Genomic DNA, 18,787 nt, shown 5'->3' on the forward strand with positions numbered 1-18,787 from the left:
GCCTTGTTCACAACACTTAATAAATATTTGTTGAATGAATAAATGAATCATTTTAGAAAAATAAATGAATAAATGAATCATTTTAGAAAAAGACTACTCATCAAATGGAAGCTACTTTTTGAGAAGTGGGAATCATTTTAATAAAATACAGTAACTTACAGAGATTGTCTAAACTCCACTGAGCACAGAAACCAACTTGACGTTTCAGATAGTCAGAATTTTCTGTCCAACTCTCCAACAAGACAAGACGGTTACTGATACAGGACTTTGAGACAGTCATTTTATTTTCACCTATCAGCAAAGAAGCAAGACTTGAATTAGCTAGCAACTAGGGGGAAAATGCAACAATTTTAAATGAGTGAATTTGAAGAAAAGAAAGAACATTTTACTTTCTGCCTAGCTAATATGAATTACTTACTCAAATAATAGTCAACATTTTCCCTGAAATTCATCAGAACATTTATAGTCCAAGAATGAAAAGTGTTCCATGGCCAAACATCTCAACAAAAATTGGTACTTGAGAGAGATATTAAAACCCCTATCATATAAGGTAAAAAATCACATGGAATACTATTGTGCTCAAAGGAATAATGAACTGGAGGAATTCCACGTGAACTGGAAAGACCTCCGGGAACTGATGCAGAGTGAAAGGAGCAGAACCAGGAGAACCTTATACACAGAGACTGATATATTGTGGTACAATCGAATGTAATGGACTTCTCTACTAGCAGCAATGCAATGATCCAGGACAATTCTGAGGGACTTATGAGAAAGAATGCTATCCACACTCAGAGGAAGAACTGTGGGAGGAGAAACACAGAAGAAAAACAACTGCTTGAACACATGGGTTGATGGGGATATGATTTGGGGATGTAGACTCTAAACGAACACCCTAGTGCAACTATAAAAAATATGGAAATAGGTCTTGATCAATGATACATGTAAAACCCAGTGGAATTGTGCATCGGCTACAGGGAGGGGATGTGTGTGGGTGTTTGGAGGGGAGGGAAAGAACATGCATCATGTAACCATGGAAAAATATTCTAAAAAATAAAATTAAAAAAAAATCACAGCACATCTTTTACTATGGAGAAGAGGAAAAAGGAAAATGGGCTGTAAACAGAATTTCCTTTGTTATAGCAAGAAAAACTAAGGTACTTGAGTTAAAGTAGGTCAAGTTACACATTACTTTTGGGGCACATCCAATGGCCCTTACTTCATCCTGTTTATTTTAAAAATCAAACAATTAAAGTTTCTTTTCATGTACTGTTTATAGCTTAAATGAGTCGCCAATATTCCAGCATTATCAATGTGTGTTTCTGCAACAGAACATGTGCACATGTTAAAAATTCATTGCATTGCTTGATCCACCAAACAAGCAAATCAGTGTTTCTGAACTGCAAACATAAGCATATCATCACAAGAAATTGCCATACACATACTTGTCTGTGCAAACTTTTCCAGTGCGATTAGTGCAAAAAGCATGACTGTAGGATGGGATTGGAAATTCTGTAAGACAAAAAAAAAAATCAAACCATTCTCAATGCCAACCTTTCTGGCCCTCTCAATAGCTGCAAGTGCTAATTTTGCCTTCTTGCTAGATATTTTTTGAGCATCAAAAACATTAAGACACCACAAGAACTAGAACATCTTGTTAACACTGCATGTAATCAAGAGCTATGGCAGATTCTTTTTTCCCTTAAGTTTCTCCCTTAGAGAACATACTGGCTATAGTTTTCAGCAAAGAAGCAAATCCAAAGGGTTAAAAAGGAAGCCAGAAATTCTGGGGATTTAGTGACAACAGTGTCACTATATCCACCAGGGGATGGACTGAATATCTATCATCCTTGAGTCAAGTTTGCTAAGGTCAGGGAAGTTTGGGAGAGCCTGAGGATAAGTCAATTATAGAAGCAATTTTATGACATTAAAGTTTAAAGCCAGCGCAGCACATTGGACAGCATTCTAGACCTGGAGTCAAGAAGACCTGGGTTTGAATCTCCCTCAGACACTTACCTATCCTTGTGACCCAGGTAAATCACTTAAGTTTTGAACCTTAGTTTCCTCATCTGTGAAATGAGGATAATATTAGCATCTATCTCACAATGCTGTTGTGAGGATCAAATAAAGTAATATATGTAAAATGTTTTACAAATCTTAAGGCACAATGTAAATTTTGCTACTTTAATTTTAAAAAATATTTAATTCCATATGTTCAAAAGGTCTTCAAAGACTGCCAGCCCTTTGATGCAGCCATACCATTGCTGGGTTTGTATCCCAAAGAGATCAAAGGGGAAAAGATTTATACAAAAATATTTATAGCTGCACTCTTTTGGTGGCAAAAAAATTGGAAAATGAGGGGATACCCTTCAATTGGGGAATGGCTGAACAAATTGTGTTATCTATTGGTGATGGAATACTATTGTGCTCAAAGGAATAATGAACTGGGGGAATTCCATGTGAACTGGAATGACCTCCAGGAATTGATGCAGAGCGAAAGGAGCAGAACCAGGAGAACATTGTACACAGAGACTGATACACTGTGGTACAATCAAATGTAATGGACTTCTCTACTAGCAGCAATGCAATGACCCAGGGCAATTCTGAGGGACTTATGAGAAAGAACACTATCCACATCCAGAGAAAGAACTGTGGGAGTAGAAATGCAGAAGAAAAACAACTGCTTGATCACAGGGGTTGATGAGGATGTGATTGGGTATATTGACTCTAAGTAATCACCCTAGTGCAAATATCAATAGTATGGCAATAGGTCTTGAACAATGACACATGTAAAACCCAGTGGAATTATAAGTTGGCTATAGGAGTGAGGTGGGGAGAGGGGAGGGAAAGAACATGAATCCTGTAACCATGGGAAAAAAATTCTACATCAATTAATTTATTAATTGATTAAAAATTATATACATATATATTTAATTCCAGCAATATAGTCCTCCCTACTCCTGCCTCAAAAATTTAACATAATTTGAAATATAGATAACTTTGGGAAACATGCATGATTGCCTTCATTTCCTATGGCAACCTATATTATATCTCTTAAGGAAATATTTTATATAATAGAGTTTAACAATTCTGGAGCCATACCCTATAAAAGGTTGTATATAAATATGAAAACAGAAAACCTTATCCTCTCCAAAATGAAAAGTTCTGTTCTATTTTTCAGATAAAAAGAGTTTTTATTGATTAAAAGTTAGGAAAAAGAAAATTTCAAGAATGAGTGTGATTTCAAACTTTGGGCAGAAATTAAGATATTGTAATAAACAAATTCTGGCAGTGCTTTTGAATTCCTTCCCTCTGCCAATCTAAGCATTTTTTTTTTAACATCAAAATAGTTTATTTACATTAGAATTAGGTAACTGGTGACATAGCTCCCTTTGATATATCACTTACCAGGCTCTGTAATAAATATTCTAATATCCCAGGGCTAAGTAAACTTATACTTGCAGGACCTGTAAAGTAACATGTATATCATTAAAATGGCACATCTCTAAAATTGGTGTATTACATTTTTATATCAATAAGTTCTGAATTGTCAATTACATAGTTTGCATAAAGCCAAAATATCCAAATGTATTTTGAAATTAATCCTCAAATTTCCTGTATGAATACATATAGTCAGATCAATTTCCAAACTCCCTTTTAGAACAGTTTTGAGTTGCAACAATAAAGCTTAATACTGTTTAGCCCTCTGCTTGGTTTGGTTCAAAAGGCCCAGAATAGGAACCAGAAGCCCTAGCTTTTAATTCCCACTTTTTTCTTTGTTTCAAGCTCTGAGGAAGTCATTTCCCCTCTCTAGGCCTCAATTTCTCTGTATGTAAAACGAGGAGTCTGAGCTAGATCACCACTTGGGTCTCTTTCAGTTCAAGATTTATGAACTTAATTCTGCGGCCTGATCTAGGACAGACAGGTTTGTTTTTTATCAAAAGATCCTCTCTTCTTTTGTATGAGGGGTTTGTAATGTGATGTCAAAAGAAACATGTGACACTGCAAAAAGTTACCAAGTCTAGTAATCGAAATCAAAATTTAAACCTGTCATTTCCTTGTCATTATTAGTTAAAGTTTTAGAAGGCCTATATAATGACAGTTCTATCCTAAAGAAATTAAAGTCTGGAAAATGGTATCCTTTAGCTATAGGTTCTCAAACACACACAGAAATTACATAAGCCAAATAAGGTAAAAAACACCAATTAATAAAAGGGGTGGAAAACAAGAACTTTTATATTCTCTTTAAAATGTCAACTGAAAGAAAATTAAGAGTTCTGATTACAAAGTGCCTGCCAGGGTGGGGTATTTCTAGTTTGAAGGACAGGTTTGGTACTTAATTTCCAGGATATAATTTCATTTATGTCTTTAGCTGAATAAACACAAGAGTTTAACAATTCTGTAGTCATATCCTAAAAGGTTCCATATAGATAACCTTATTCTTTCTAAAGTAAAAAGCTATATATTCTACTCTGGAAGTTAGGAAATAAGGGATTTTCCTCATGAAAGGTTATGGGAAAGAGAATTTCAAGAACTGTGATTTCAAACATTCAGTAGGGATTAAGGCACCATAAAAAAGCAAATCGTGGCAATGTTTTCCAATGTCTTCCCCCAAATTCCGATCTAAGGATTTGTTTTTGTTGTTTTGTTTTTAACACCAAATTTTGGGAAGTATTAGAAAGTGGATTAGGGATTTCTCTTTTTCTTCTCTTTTTTCCCCTATTACAAGGCTACTTTATTCTCTTTTCTATTAACTGGTCATACTTTAGAACAGTTTCTGTTTTTGTTGTTGTAGTATTAAGTATGATTTTATATGTCCTATCCTTTCTTCTTTCTTTACCTTCCATCTTACAATCAATACTATGTATTGGTTCCAAGGCAGAAGAATGGTAAGGGGTAGGCAATGGGGGTTAAGTGACAGGGTCACACAGCTAGGAAGTGTCTGAGGTCAGATTTGAACCTAGGACCTCCTGTCTCTCAGCCTGGCTCTCAATCCACTGAGCTACCCAGCTGTCCCCCCATTCTTTATTTTAAAAGCTAAACAAAATATTTTATCATATTCTCAAGAATTAATCACCTGGATTATAGCTCTCATTTTCCTCCCCTTTATAAAAAAAAAACAACAAAACAAATGAACAAGATTCCCAACCATAATATAGTGAGTTTAGTTCAAATCATCAAATACATTTTTTAAAATATGAAATTTTCTCACAATTACCTGCTAGTTTCTCAGCCAAGCAACCCAGCACTGCTGTTGTGTTCCGGTGTTTGGCAGGATGACTAGCATCCTGGCAAGCAACAGCTCCATTTAAATTTAGAATTTCAGTCAACTTCTGGAGTGCATCCTAAAAGAAAAATTACAAAGTGGATTTAATATATTTACATCTCAGTTTCTTTTGGTGCACCTGAATCTGCACAGAACAACTAAGCATCCATGAAATAGAAATCAATATCATGTGATTAAGGACATAATGTACAATCACATTAAATTATGTATCAGAGCAACCTTAAAGTTATGCTATTTCATCAACTGCTGCTTGCCATACAGAGTATATCATTCAGAATTCACCTGCTGTGTCAAATATATAAAATATATCTTTTTATGCCATTGATTTTAAAAGTTAAAGTTCAGGCAAATGCCAACACAACAGGAGAGAATGGGGACTAAACAATACAGCAGTGAAGAAAGTCTGTGTGTTCAATATAGCTTTCTTCTGAAAAACAAATATAGCACAGGACTCTAAGAAGTCTTTATTAGGATCAATTCTTTAATAGTTAAGCCAAAGAAATTTCCTTTCTGACACGTGTCTGCCATACTGGACTTGAGTGCTTGAAACTCAAAAAAGAAAGTATAAGAAAAGAGGCAAGAATCCAACTTAATTTTCTTTTCAAAAAATAGCCAAGTCAAAGGAGTCAGTGGGATATGTAAAACATATCAATGACATGAGAGAGAGGCTTTGTTTATTAATCTTCTCTATCCAGGAACAAGTCAAGGTCACATAAATAACACAACTGACTTGCATTGTCATTTTAGGAATACTGGCCAATTCCATGTTTGTAACTGTGGTGAGCTAAAGGATATGGAATTGGAGGAGGAAGAAAATTTGGGATAACAGATCAGGCATTTCTGCCTCCCTGCTGAAACTATAGATGACGTATAAATAAGTATATACTAACACAATAGCAAAGAAATCTGACCAGTTTTCTCTTGTTATCCACCACTTCACTGTACTTCACTATCAATTCAGTGGTTTCTTTATCCTTTCACATGCAGCAAGCAAAATAATTTACAATCAGAATCTTGGGAAAGTAATTATTTCTAAACTATCTATGGATATGTTTTCACATTATATGATCACAAAGGAACATTGAGAAAATTGAATTCTATAAGAAGACATAAAAATGCTCCCAGTTTAGTTGTTTTCACTCCAAGTTTGGTATGGGAAAACTAATGTAGGAACAAATGAGGAACAAGAAAATTAGAATCAAGATTACAAAGTTCTAGTTACAAAAAAAGACTTCTGTTTCAAATAATACTATTTGCTCGCTCCTTTAATTTTTTTTTTTTGTTGAAACTAGTACTTGCTAATCTTCAAATAAATTTAGTTGTTTCATGGAAATAAGACCTAAGAAATAAGACTTAAGACTTCATTTTTAGCAAATACTAACTTTGAGAGATGATGATAATGAACAACATTTTGGCTCTAATACATAAAGGGGAAGTAGCTCACATCAAACTTTCCCTCTGGTTTGTCATCCTTGGGCAAGTGTGTAGGTGGCAGTGGCATAAGTTACACATGTGTTAACTTACTTTAGTTGGCAATGGACACTCGTCTAGTAATAACGTTATAACAGCTGGTCCCAATGGATCCTCCAATGGAATAACTCTAATTAAAGACTGGACAACTTCCAACCATCCTTCATCTGTGACCAAATCAAGGAGATTATCAAAGGGTAGTGTTACTATTTTTAAAAATTCAAGAACAGGCAGACAAGTCATAACAAGGTAATATTAGATGACTTTACTCTGAAATGGGAAAATCTTTTTGGCCCTTCACACAAGGCTTTTAAAACAATTAATGATGGCTAGCCATCTTATAATGGCTGGAATCCAAGAATTTTAACTAGTAAATCTGGTGGTTCTAAAAGGTTGCACATTTTGTGCCATGGTCCTTTAGCTACATTTAAAGTTGTCTCTTAAATGTATTTTTAAATAGTTTCTTAATTGAGATCTAATGACAAAGATAAACTACACATATCAGTATGGTATAGAATCACAGTGATGATTAGGAAATTAGTTAACAATAGAAAGAATGTAAATAGACATTTTCCCCTCCAGTTCCAAAACAGTTATATACAAGGACCGTTCTTTTGTCTGTCAATCAGAAGAGTTAAAACTCATTTTCTACTTCCAAATAAGAGAATTCATACACAGAAGACTTTGTGAGCTATTCCAATTTCTGGAATGCTTGCACAGGGAGTTTAAGGGAGAGAGAGAGAGGAAGAGAAGTTTTTTTCTCTTGAGTAGAAAGTGGTTTTGGAACCTGTTGGTCAAGATGAATGAAAGGCTGGCATAAATGTTTGCAGGTGAAAGAATAAAAAATTATTTGCCACGAATAAAAACATTTACAACTAGCTTTCTCCTACTAAGAAATAAAACCTAAATTCAGGTCTCTTCATGTAAATGAAAAACAAAAATATTTAATAAGTTTACCAACTTGGTGGGAGACTATATTTCAAAAAGTCATAAATGGATTGTTCAAATTTAGAAAAAAATTTTTAGAAGGGAAAATGTATAAACATGATGGTATGTATAATAATACCATAAGGTGGTTAGGTTTTTAGGTTAGTCTATAAAGGTCTGTTTAATTCATGACCTAGCTTTTGTTTTGTACAAAATAAGTGATATGAAAAATAATGACATATGACTGGACTGGTCACATTGCAAGAATGAGATTACAAATGGACAGTCCAAGTGCTAACACTGCCATCCCTGAGATATTAAAAGATGCTTCCAGTGTATTCAGTATATTAAGGAGAACCTCTATTGGAGGATTTGGGGAACCACATGGATGAAAACAGAATTAGTTTAGAAAGGAAGGAGTATCTACGCCAGAGATCCCAGATTCTTTAGATTAGCTAGAGCATATGAGGAATACCATCAAACCTAACCACCACATACAGTAGTTGTTTCTATGGGAAAATGAGTTACATTCCAATTTGGGAGGGCAAGAAGAGTGGGAGAGACTCCTTTTTTCTCTTTTCCACCAGGCAATGGGAATAGGAACCTTCTTAGCTCCAGACCTCTGTGTAGTAGGCTCTGTAGTCTAAGTTAGGTTACATGGGGAAGATAGGGTAGGGGATCAAGTGGTATTAGGGGTGGGGAACCATCCTGAACTGGCTATTCAAACATCTTTTCTTTTTATGCTAGAGCTCTAGCCTACTTCTTTTTCCATTTCCATTTATTGCTTCTTTCTTTCGTCCCTAGTCTATTCTGGAAGAAAAGGGAGACTTTTTGCATCTTATCCCCAGTCTCTGAAGCATATAGCAATTTGGAGTTCTGGTTTTTTTTTTTTTTTTAACAGCTAGTAACAGGGCTTGTAAACTATAAAATGCTATATAAGCGGTCTGTTATTAGAAGACTTCCTTCTGTGGTCTGTGTTCTTTTTTTTCCCCCCACTTATGTTTTTTATGGAAAGCAAGACTTGGGTCCAAATGAATTCTTGGGGAACACAAAGGTGTTAAGTAAGATTTATCTACATTTCAGGGCAAAGCTAACTCAAACTATTTTGGGTATTTCATCACAGGAACTGGGGCAGGGGTGGGGCTTCTGGATTCTAAAATAAAGAACAGAGAAAGACCTCTGGGAAATGGATTGGAGTGAGGAGCTGGGTCAGGGCAGTGGTAAGGAGAAAAGTAGCATTAGGGAACTTGCCTTCACAAGTTCTGCCTACCCTGAGCTAGGACTGGGATATAGCAAAATAAAGTTCGGGACAGGACCTTATCACAGGAGACACCAAAGGGGACAGGTTGCTATGGCAACTAAGCCATTTGGCCAAGATGACTGGCTGTTGGTATATAATGGATGAAACTGAATGTATCTAAATTAGGAAGGAATTGTCTGTGAGTAGAATTAGCATTACTAGATACTAGGTATTGAGAATTGATTCTCCTCCCCTCCCCCCTTTAAGAATATGTATACTTTGAAACACTGAATATAATGTCAGGGAAAGATGATGTATTTGTTAAACTTTTCCCCCTCCTCTTTTTTTGTTCTTTTTCTAAGGAATGGACATCTGGGAGGGAGAAGGGATATTGGCATATTGAGAAATGTGGTGATATAAAACAATGATAACAATAAAAACTAAACTAAAACAAAAATATCCATACAATGTAAAGAAACCTAAGAATAGCTTTGGAAATGATTAGTGTAATTACCAGATATTCAAGCATAATAGTTACAGTCAGTCTATATGGCAGGGCATAAGAAAAAATGTGTGAAAAAATAATTGGTAAAACAAGAATCATTTAAAAACTATACATGAGATTACAGTAATAATTAATAGTATATAATTCTTTAAGACTTATACAATATTTCTAATTTGGTAAAATGAGATAACATATTTAGAACAGATGAGAACATTACGTTTTGGGGAAAAAAACTGCATGTAGATACTGTCCAATTTCACTTCATTTAAACACATCTAGTACACCAAAACTACACGCTACCATTTCAAACTTTTCAAATAGGAACTCTATTTTACATGAACAAAATTTTTTTTTCTGAAAAAAATCAACAGAGCATTTATTTATGCTAATATTTCTTTCTGAACAAAAAGTGTTATGATACCTGTTTCTGCCATTTCGTGCAATGTGATCATTGAATAAGGAGGTTCCTGGTCACTGAAAAATAGACAATTAAAATGTCAAGCTTGGGAAAATTAAAAATGAAAGTTTTGAATTAAAATTCAGTTGTGAGAAGGAAGAAAGAGAATATGAATGGATATAGAAAAAGGAAGGAAAGAAATGATGAGCTACAAACCTCTAAGGGCCAATGTTCATATTAAGAGGCCGCTTTGTAAAGTCAGTCTCCCCATGATGGCAATTAAACAAATAAGAAGAAATGAACATTTATAAAATGAAATCTCATTAGGTGGAAGGAACAATAATTGGCAAAGCATTTAACCTTTCTGAACCTCAAGAAGGTAAATGTCACATTCATGACTTTCTTGTAGAGATTCTAGAAGATAAAAAAGAATCCTAAATGAAGTGCTAGGGGAATCAAGGTTCAACACAAATGTGTAATTTTTACTTTTTCTCTTTCATTTTATAGGTTTCTTTCAAAAAATACTAAAACAGTGATGATTGAACTAAAATTTAAAAGAAATATTCCTTTTGAAAATACAAGAATTAGTAGAAATAGACCATCAATACAAAGTGGGGAACTCTGTTCAGTTCAGGATGCCACTCCTCAGTAAGGACGCTGATAGAATGTTTGTCTTGTTTAATTAGTTCTTATTTGGGCTTATGATATAGAAAGTAATGAACAGATTCACCTTTGAATCCCAAAAGAATTTTTTAGAGACTCAAAAAGTATAACGATAATACATGGACATATAGGGTACTACACATATACTGTCCATATGTTGTTGAGCACCTATTAGGAACCACCAAAATTACTAACCTATATTGGACAGGTGTAGAGAGTGAAAATATGTCATTTGTGAAGCCTTATAAGGTTCCTGTTCTCATGGTACGCCCAACAAAATCTCTCATAATGTTCTGAGCTGGAGAATTTGTGCATAGCAGTCTTAGACTCCAGCTCACTTGTCTCTGGAGATACAATCAGCTTCAGATTGATCAAGTTCAAGGTAAGGCCATCAGTGATCTCTGGCTGAATAGCTTCACTAGTCCAATTAAGTTTTGTACTTCTATTGGAGGCCATGGCAATACCCAATCGGTCCTTTCAGACACTTTGGTTAACTCATCTTTGGCATAATTCATCCTGTAGAACATTTCTTTAAACAGCCTTGCAGAGCATCCTTATTAGAGTCATAATCAACTACTTGAATTTATAGAAGGAGGCCCTAGTAAAACTCATAGGGGCTTAAGAGATGAGATGGGACAAATGCCTAGGTAGATGTTTCCTCTATTTGAATGTTACAAGCAATGTATGTGATAAACACAGCATATATTATAAGCCTAGATAATTTATCTACCTATTATAGTATCCAGAGAAAGGGGAACAGGATGGTGAGGGGACTGGTGATTATGCCCTACCAGGACTAAAGGAAATGGGGATGTTAGAGATGAGAAACCTTGGAAACAACATGGTAACTGTCTTCAAATAGTTAAAGAGTGATGGGTAGAAAAGGGATCAAACTTTTTTGTTTGGCTTGAAAGGACAAAATTAGGAGCAGTGGGTAGACATTACTGGAAGGAGGATCTAGATTTGATAAGAGGAAAAACCTCCTAACAATTTTAATTGTCCAAAAGTAGAATAGGTGACCAGGTTGTAGAAGGTTCTCCCTTTGCTGAAGGTCACCAAATGAATGTTAGATGGCTATTTGTCAGTGATATTACTTTCTGCTAATGAGGACTAAATGGTCTGAGGTTCCACCCAACTCTAGAGATCTGGGGAATTTGTGATTTTGAAAAATTTCTGCTGAGAGAAAGTATCTAGATCTGGAAGGGACCTTAAGAGCTCATCTAGTAGTTCTAGTCAAGAAATCTTCAGGGGCAGCTGGGTAGCTCAGTGGATTGAGAGCCAGGCCTAGAGACGGGAGGTCCTGGGTTCAAATCTGGCCTCAGACACTTCCCAGCTGTGTGACCTTGGGCAAGTCACTTGACCCCCATTGCCTACCCTTACCACTCTTCCACCAAGGAACTAATACACAGAAGTTAAGGGTTTTAAAAAAAAATACACACACACACACACACACACACACACATAAAAGAAATCTTCAAACTATAGCTATTAAAAAAAAAGGTGACTAGAAAGAACCAATCTGCTCTTCAGAAACATATAAAAGAGATATGAAAAGTATAGCAAATTGGAGGTGAGATTTCATGGAAGAAAATAAATTATACAATTTTATTTTATTTTTATTTATTTTTTAAATCCTTACCTTCCGTCTGGGAGTCAATACTGTGTATTGGCTCCAAGGCAGAAGAGTGGTAAGTGTAGGCAATGGGGGTCAAGTGACTTGCCCAGGGTCACACAGCTGGGAAGTGTCTGAGGCCAGATTTGAACCTAGGACCTCCTGTCTCTAGGCCTGGCTCTCAAACCACTGAGCTACCCAGATGCCCCCAAATTATACAATTTTAGAGCTGAATGGTATCTTAGAAATCATTTAGGCTAAACCTCTCATTTTGCAAATAAGAAAACTGGTTCAGAGAGGGAATTTGCTCAAGGTCAAAGAGGTAATTTGTGGCACAGCAGAGCCTGGAACCAGGTTTACTAATTCTTGGTTTGGTGTTTTTGCCACAAGAGGTTACCCACCGAAAACCTTTATGTAGTCTAATTATTATTAAGTCCTTTGGAAACATTTTCTGCCTAATTACACAACAAAGGAAACTGGTTAAATCAGAGAATGATGAGAGGCCAGTAAGTAGGATAAAAATACAAATTAGTAGATAGGTAATGAATGATTTGTCTTTTAGAAGTCTCAGAATTCCCCCATAAGTACCTCAATTCCAAGATGAATGAAATGGCTAAGCAAGCAGAATGATCCTTTCTCCAAAATACTTTGCAGTAAAAAGTTTAAAGTAGTCATTAATATTAACAAACAGCTCTGTTAAGTTCAAGCACATGAACAATTAATCAATTCAGTAAAAAGGCAGCTTTAAGTGGTGGCTTTTTTCACAGTTGATTGATTGACCTCACGTCTCTAGGCCTGGCTCTCAATCCACTGAGCTACCCAGCTGCCCCCTCACAGTTGATTTAAAGTGAAAATAAATTTAAACTTTGACTAAAAATCTCAAACTTTTAAAGGCACATTGGTGGTTCCTACAAGAAGGAAATTTATTTTTAATTTTTTTGACAAAAAGCAGATAATAGTATTTTAAGAAAAGGAATTTAGCTAGCGATAGAGCCACATGCTGACCAGTCAGATGTTTCAGAGTCAAGGCAGGGTAAAAGAAAATGAGAAAAAAATATGCTCCCCCAAAGCAGCATCTGTTTCTAACAAATTTGCTCTTACTATACAGTGTTAAGGATCAAGCTGTTCTCTTGACAAATCAAAGGTACTCTTTTCCTGAATAAAGGCATAGAAAGGATGAAGCACAACTTGTTTTAGAAGTATGGTAAGGAAATAAATTTTAGAAACAATTCTTCCTACTGGGCTCTCTGAGGCTATTATCTTTGGCTTTAATTTTTTGTTTCACGGAGCCTATTAAATTTCATTAGAGGTTACTGTCTTCCTCTTCAAAAGATCTTTAAAGAAAAAGTCCTCTTTCCAGATCTATAAAAACTGTATTTATATTCATAGTATTCTGTATCACTTATTCCATGTCTGCTTTTCCTTTCATATAAATTCTTATGATTCCATTACCTTTATTTAATGTGAGGATTTTACTGTGTTCTCAAAAACATTTCACTTTTTTTTATTTAAATAAACAGTGGTAAACTCCATCACAAAAAGCACACTCATTACTGGTGATACCTTCTGGAAAGTTGCAAATAAAGCTTCTACCCAATGCCATTCCATTAATCATTCTTTTTAAAACTGGCAGAAGCTGCCTTCCACCTGCTTTTATTTTTTATTTTTTAATTTTAAACCCTTAACTTCTGTGTATTGACTTATAGGTGGAAGAGTGGTAAGGGTAGGCAATGGGGGTCAAGTGACTTGCCCAGGGTCACACAGCTGGGAAGTGTCTGAGGCCAGATTTGAACCTAGGACCTCCCGTCTCTAGGCCTGGCTCTCAATCCACCTGCTTTTTCAAGGGGTTACAATTAATTTGGCTTGCTATTTACTCCCTTACTTTTTTAACACAACCATTTATAATATTTAAAAAAAATAATTTTTGAATGCTCTAAATGGTGTTTTTTAAATAATTATTGCCACAGATGATTCAAAAACTCAATATTCTGAATATTTTGTCTGAATTCTCCAAAACAGAAATCTGATATACTCCCAGTTATTTTTATGTCTGTGTAGAGGGCCTTTATAAATAATAATACAAGCTCTCACCCCCTTACATATTCAACTGTGGAAAGTTAGCCATTATAGTTAAGGTTAAAAGATACTTCTTGGAACATACACCATCATTAATAGCATTGTGATTTCAGTGTTCTTTCAATAATTAGTTCTAAAGATATTCTTTTTCCTTATCTTTAATAAAATTGCTAACATCTCTGTCTCTGGATAGATTATTCAGAATCCATAAGAGAGTAATCCTGTCATATACCCACAAATAACCAGAAAATAATCTAGTTTCAGGGTTCCATTCAATGTGTCTGAAAAGTTGTATACAAAACGAACTTTTATAAATAAGATCATTTATATGCTGTTTCTGATCAAGGAATGTTAAAGTGATTCAGTCTGTAAAATACAGAATCCTTTTGAAATGTGATCCATATCACTTATATTATTGGGTTTTTTATTTTTATTTTTGTAGATTTCAGTTTTCAGGGAATTCTAGGATTAAAATTAGAGCTGGAAGGGACCTTACTAGCAATATAGTCCAGTCTTATCATTTTCATGGAATCAAAACTTAGAGCTGAAATAGACATCAGAAGTCATCTAACCAAACACTTAACTCCCTTTATTTTTACAGAGTGAAAGTGAAGTCTGATCACACAAATATGAATATCACAGCTGGGTCTTGAAGCCAGATCTTTTGATTTTAGAGCCAGTATTTTTTTTTTAACCCCTTACTTTCTGTCTTAGTAACAATTCTAAAGCAGAAGGGCAAGGGCTAGGCAAATGGGGTTAAGTGACTTGCCCAGGGTCACACAGCTAGGAAGTATCTGAGTCCACATTTGAACCCAGATCCTTCCAACTCTAGGCCTGGTGCTCCATCAACTGTGCCACCTAGCTGCCCCTACTAAGGTATTCTTTCTAGCTGCATCCTGTGGAAACAGATAGTGAGTGCCTTTGCTGGGCTTTGATCCCAGGGGTTCTCACTCCAAATGTGATGCTGACTCTAGTTTTCTTAAAATGGGGTGTGTATGAAGTAGTTTTCACTTGCTATAGCTCATTCACAAGTGAACCCAGCATATTTAAAAAAGTATGAGGATGGAAAAGATGAAAACTACTCTTAGTTCCTTTTTTCAGACTGCTCAAGGAAGTTAAAAATATACTTCTTAAAAATATAATTACTCTGATAGGAGAGATGACTTGCATCTCTGGTCAGTGGCATAGGTAAGAACAAATGTTAATGAATTTTCTTAAAACTCTTTTCTATTTGTTGTCAGTAGCAAACTTGCTCATCTTCTACTCTTCCACTGAGATCAGAGCTTTAATTAGTATTTTCTTCCAATGTTTAGACAAATTCAGGCTGAAGTCAATGCTGGCAAGTAAAAACACAAAACCATATAATTTATACTGCCATTAGAGATACGAACACAAATATACTCCCTTCCCATACAAGGCTTATTATTATATATCCTGATGCAGCCAGTTATTAGAAGTTCCTAGCAGAAAAAATTTTCTTTAAAGCTGGAGTCATTGGTAGGTGAGTACTTACTTATCTACAAGTGTTCGAATTACTGCCAGTGTGTCCAACACCAAGCCATCTACATTTTGTTTCTTTCTTCTTGGCTCGTGTGGTCCTCGGCCCCTTCTAGGTGGTCTCACAGGGTCCCTTGGATGGCTTCTGTTTTCAGCTGCTGGTAATACACTGTTCTCAGTCTGCTGATGCTGGGACTCTGCATTATCTTCAGTGCCACTATCCTCTCGACAAATACAAGAGTTGCCCATGTTGGTGGCTCCCAAAGTTCCCAGAAAATTTGTTATATGCTGCTCTAGAGTCAGCAGCAAACCTTGTACAAGGCTTCTGCTAGCATAAAACACAACCCAAGCAAAGACAATCATTGAGAAAGTTTTCCAAGTACTGTTTTCATAATCTTGAATTGAGGTATTTGCATTGTATTTGTTATCAACAACTGGAATCCAAAGGAAGCTGTAGTTTCGGTATCCAACATTATCACTTAAAATAAACCCTGATCATCCAAAAGCAGGTCTAAAAAACAAAACAAAGCCAAAAAAAAAATAGTTAAAGGAGTCAAGGATTTTTAACCATCAATCTACCCAAGGTTTCTCCTATCCCTGATTTTAGAAACGTCACAAGTAAATTTAGTTCATTTTCTAGCAAGTTCCCCCATGGGTTACCAGCTACAAAGAGATAGATTTATTTTGATAATTGGAAAGTAACTGTGAAGCAATAATCCCTTACTTATTTCCATAATAAGAAGTTGTAACTCATAACCTACTCCAGTGAGGCTTAGAAAGCCTAATGATGGGAGCCTCAAACATGTAGTTCTTCTTCCCTACCTATAAAAATACTATATCAGGAAAATAGAATTTTTTAAAAAATGACCTGCTTATTGAAAATGGGAAACTTTTTATAATTATGTCATTTTTTTCTTTTTTTGGAGAGGGAAAGAATTATAAAGGATTTTCTTTAAATTGGCTTTTGTTCTTAGATTAAGGGGCAAAACTTCTGTTACTTAGTTGATAACTCTAAGAAGATTTCAAGTGTATGAAAACCCAAATTAAACTCGTTAAACTGTTTAGACAACCTAACTTGCAGGTTTTTTTTCCCCCAGTAATTTACAGTAAGCAGTGTGGGATAGAAAGCTTCTTGGCCAGGTGAACAAGAATCTGTTTTTGGAAAAACACTTTGGTATTTATAGCATGCCAATGATTGACATTTAAACAATAAGAGGTGGTGTTTGTTGCATTTGTGTCTTTGAAGAAAAGTTGAGATGATGTATCAACTTCTTTGCTGGCAAATTCTAAGTCAAGTAGTCATACATTTTTTTCTCCCTAAACCCTTACCTTCTGTCTTAGAATCAAAACTATATATTGGTTCTAAGGCAGCAGGGTGTTAAGGCCAGGCAATGGGGATTAAGTAATTTGCCCAGGATCACATAGCCAGGAAGTGCCTGAGGCCAGATTTTAATCTAGGACTTCTCCTCTCTGGGCCTAACTCTCAATCCTCTAACTAAGGTGGTGATGGGCAAACTAAGGCCTGGATCTGGCCCTTGGGGAATAGTTTGCCCATCACTGCTCTAAAGCACCTAGTTGTCCTCAGTTATCTTTATGATGAAACCAGAGATTTCACAGAACTGATAAAAATCAGTAAGGCTGTTAAACAGAACTTCATAATTTCTTTCTGTGTCATGGATCCCTTTGGTAGTCTGTTGAAATCCATGGATCTTTTCTTGGAATAATATTTTTCAATGCATAAAATAAATACATAGGATTAAAAGGAAACCAATTATATTAAACTACAGTTATCAAAATATCTATTTTTAAAAGTTCATAGACTCCAGGTTAAGAACCCTTGTTTTAGAGACACTAGATTAGAGAGATACTAGATGGAAAAAGAGACAATTTGGCCAAGTCTGAGAGACCAGGATAAACATGGAATATTGCATGGCTGGTAGTAGGTGCTCAATGGTTTAAGTAGTTGTAATAATGTGGCAAGATGAGGAGAAGAAATAGTTTTATTAGTCTGGAGAGAGAAAACGGTAAATTACTTAATTCATTATCTTATAATAAGTAGGGACTATTTTTTCATTTTTCCTTTGTATCATCAGCACCTTTTGGCAGTAGATACTTTAGTGTTTGCTGGATTAAATGATGGATTATAGTAAAAAAAAAAAAAAGATGCACTTAAATTCTCCAGAGACAAAAAAGAGGTTTGATCAGCTCTAGGAGGCAGTACTTTATGGGTTCACAATTGCTGGCAATCAGCCAATGTCCTTTTGTGCTTTTAAAATCTTGTGACCAGAAGAATCATGAAAGGGAGGCAATGAAGATGACAGCCTCAAATGGAAAGGATATCTCTTTTCTAATATTCTAGCAAAGAGAGGTGGCTAGATAGCTCAGCAGATAGAGAGTCAGGGCTAGAGAAGGGAGGTCCTGATTTCAAACGCAGACTCAGACACCTCCTAGTTATGTGACTCTGGACAAATCACTTAATCCCCAGTGCCTAGCTCATAACTCTTTTCTGCCTTGGAATCGATACTTAGAATGGATTCTAAGACAAGGTAAGGGTTTTTAAAAAATAAGTCTAAGTAAGCCCACTTCTACCTTCTCTTCAAAGACAGGGAACAAGGTATTGTTAAAAAGCAAGAATATCGAGAGATTTAAAGGGTCAGGTGAGACTTATAACAAAAGCTGTTACCTTTCAGAGTCCTTGCTATGGCTTTCTATTGATTTCATAGATTAGACTAATTGCTAGGAAAGACAAAAACTGAAAGCAAACCTTTATGGCTTTTCCCCACAGATCAGGTCAGCTTGCTGTCTCATAGACAAGAGGACAATGATGGGATGTATCAGACATAAATGCAAGGAATCCAAGATATTCTGACAGGTCTTCAGTTGGTCAGTAAATTAAGCTGTTATGTCAATGGAGTGTTTATTTAAAATCATTCTTCTTGGTTCTTTACCTTTAGAAGTTCTTTACCTGAGAATAAACATGCCAGATAGATTGCTTCAAATTTCTCAAAAAAGCTTGTAGATAATCTATGAAGCTCTTCTGGAGTTAAAACGGAAGAGCAGCCTAGATCTTGGGCTTGTAACAGGGAATCCTGACTTGAATATACATTGTTACATGG

General features: G+C 35.5%; 1 protein-coding gene across 1 annotated transcript in view; it reads right to left on the reverse strand.

The window, feature by feature from the left end:
- Positions 1 to 16,140, reverse strand: part of RSPRY1 (ring finger and SPRY domain containing 1) — a 57,854-nt gene extending 41,714 nt beyond the window's left edge. The window contains exons 1-7 of the mRNA XM_044664127.1: positions 15,688 to 16,140; positions 9,848 to 9,900; positions 6,809 to 6,921; positions 5,216 to 5,342; positions 3,406 to 3,464; positions 1,443 to 1,509; positions 160 to 291 (exon numbers count right to left, since the gene is read on the reverse strand). Of these exons, the coding sequence (XP_044520062.1) occupies positions 160 to 291; positions 1,443 to 1,509; positions 3,406 to 3,464; positions 5,216 to 5,342; positions 6,809 to 6,921; positions 9,848 to 9,900; positions 15,688 to 16,034 (898 nt within the window). The 5' untranslated portion in view covers positions 16,035 to 16,140. The remainder of the gene's footprint in view (positions 1 to 159; positions 292 to 1,442; positions 1,510 to 3,405; positions 3,465 to 5,215; positions 5,343 to 6,808; positions 6,922 to 9,847; positions 9,901 to 15,687) is intronic.
- Positions 16,141 to 18,787: the final 2,647 nt, after the last annotated feature.

This window comes from Gracilinanus agilis, chromosome 2, assembly GCF_016433145.1.
Source record: "Gracilinanus agilis isolate LMUSP501 chromosome 2, AgileGrace, whole genome shotgun sequence".
NCBI classification, from domain to species: Eukaryota; Metazoa; Chordata; class Mammalia; order Didelphimorphia; family Didelphidae; genus Gracilinanus; species Gracilinanus agilis.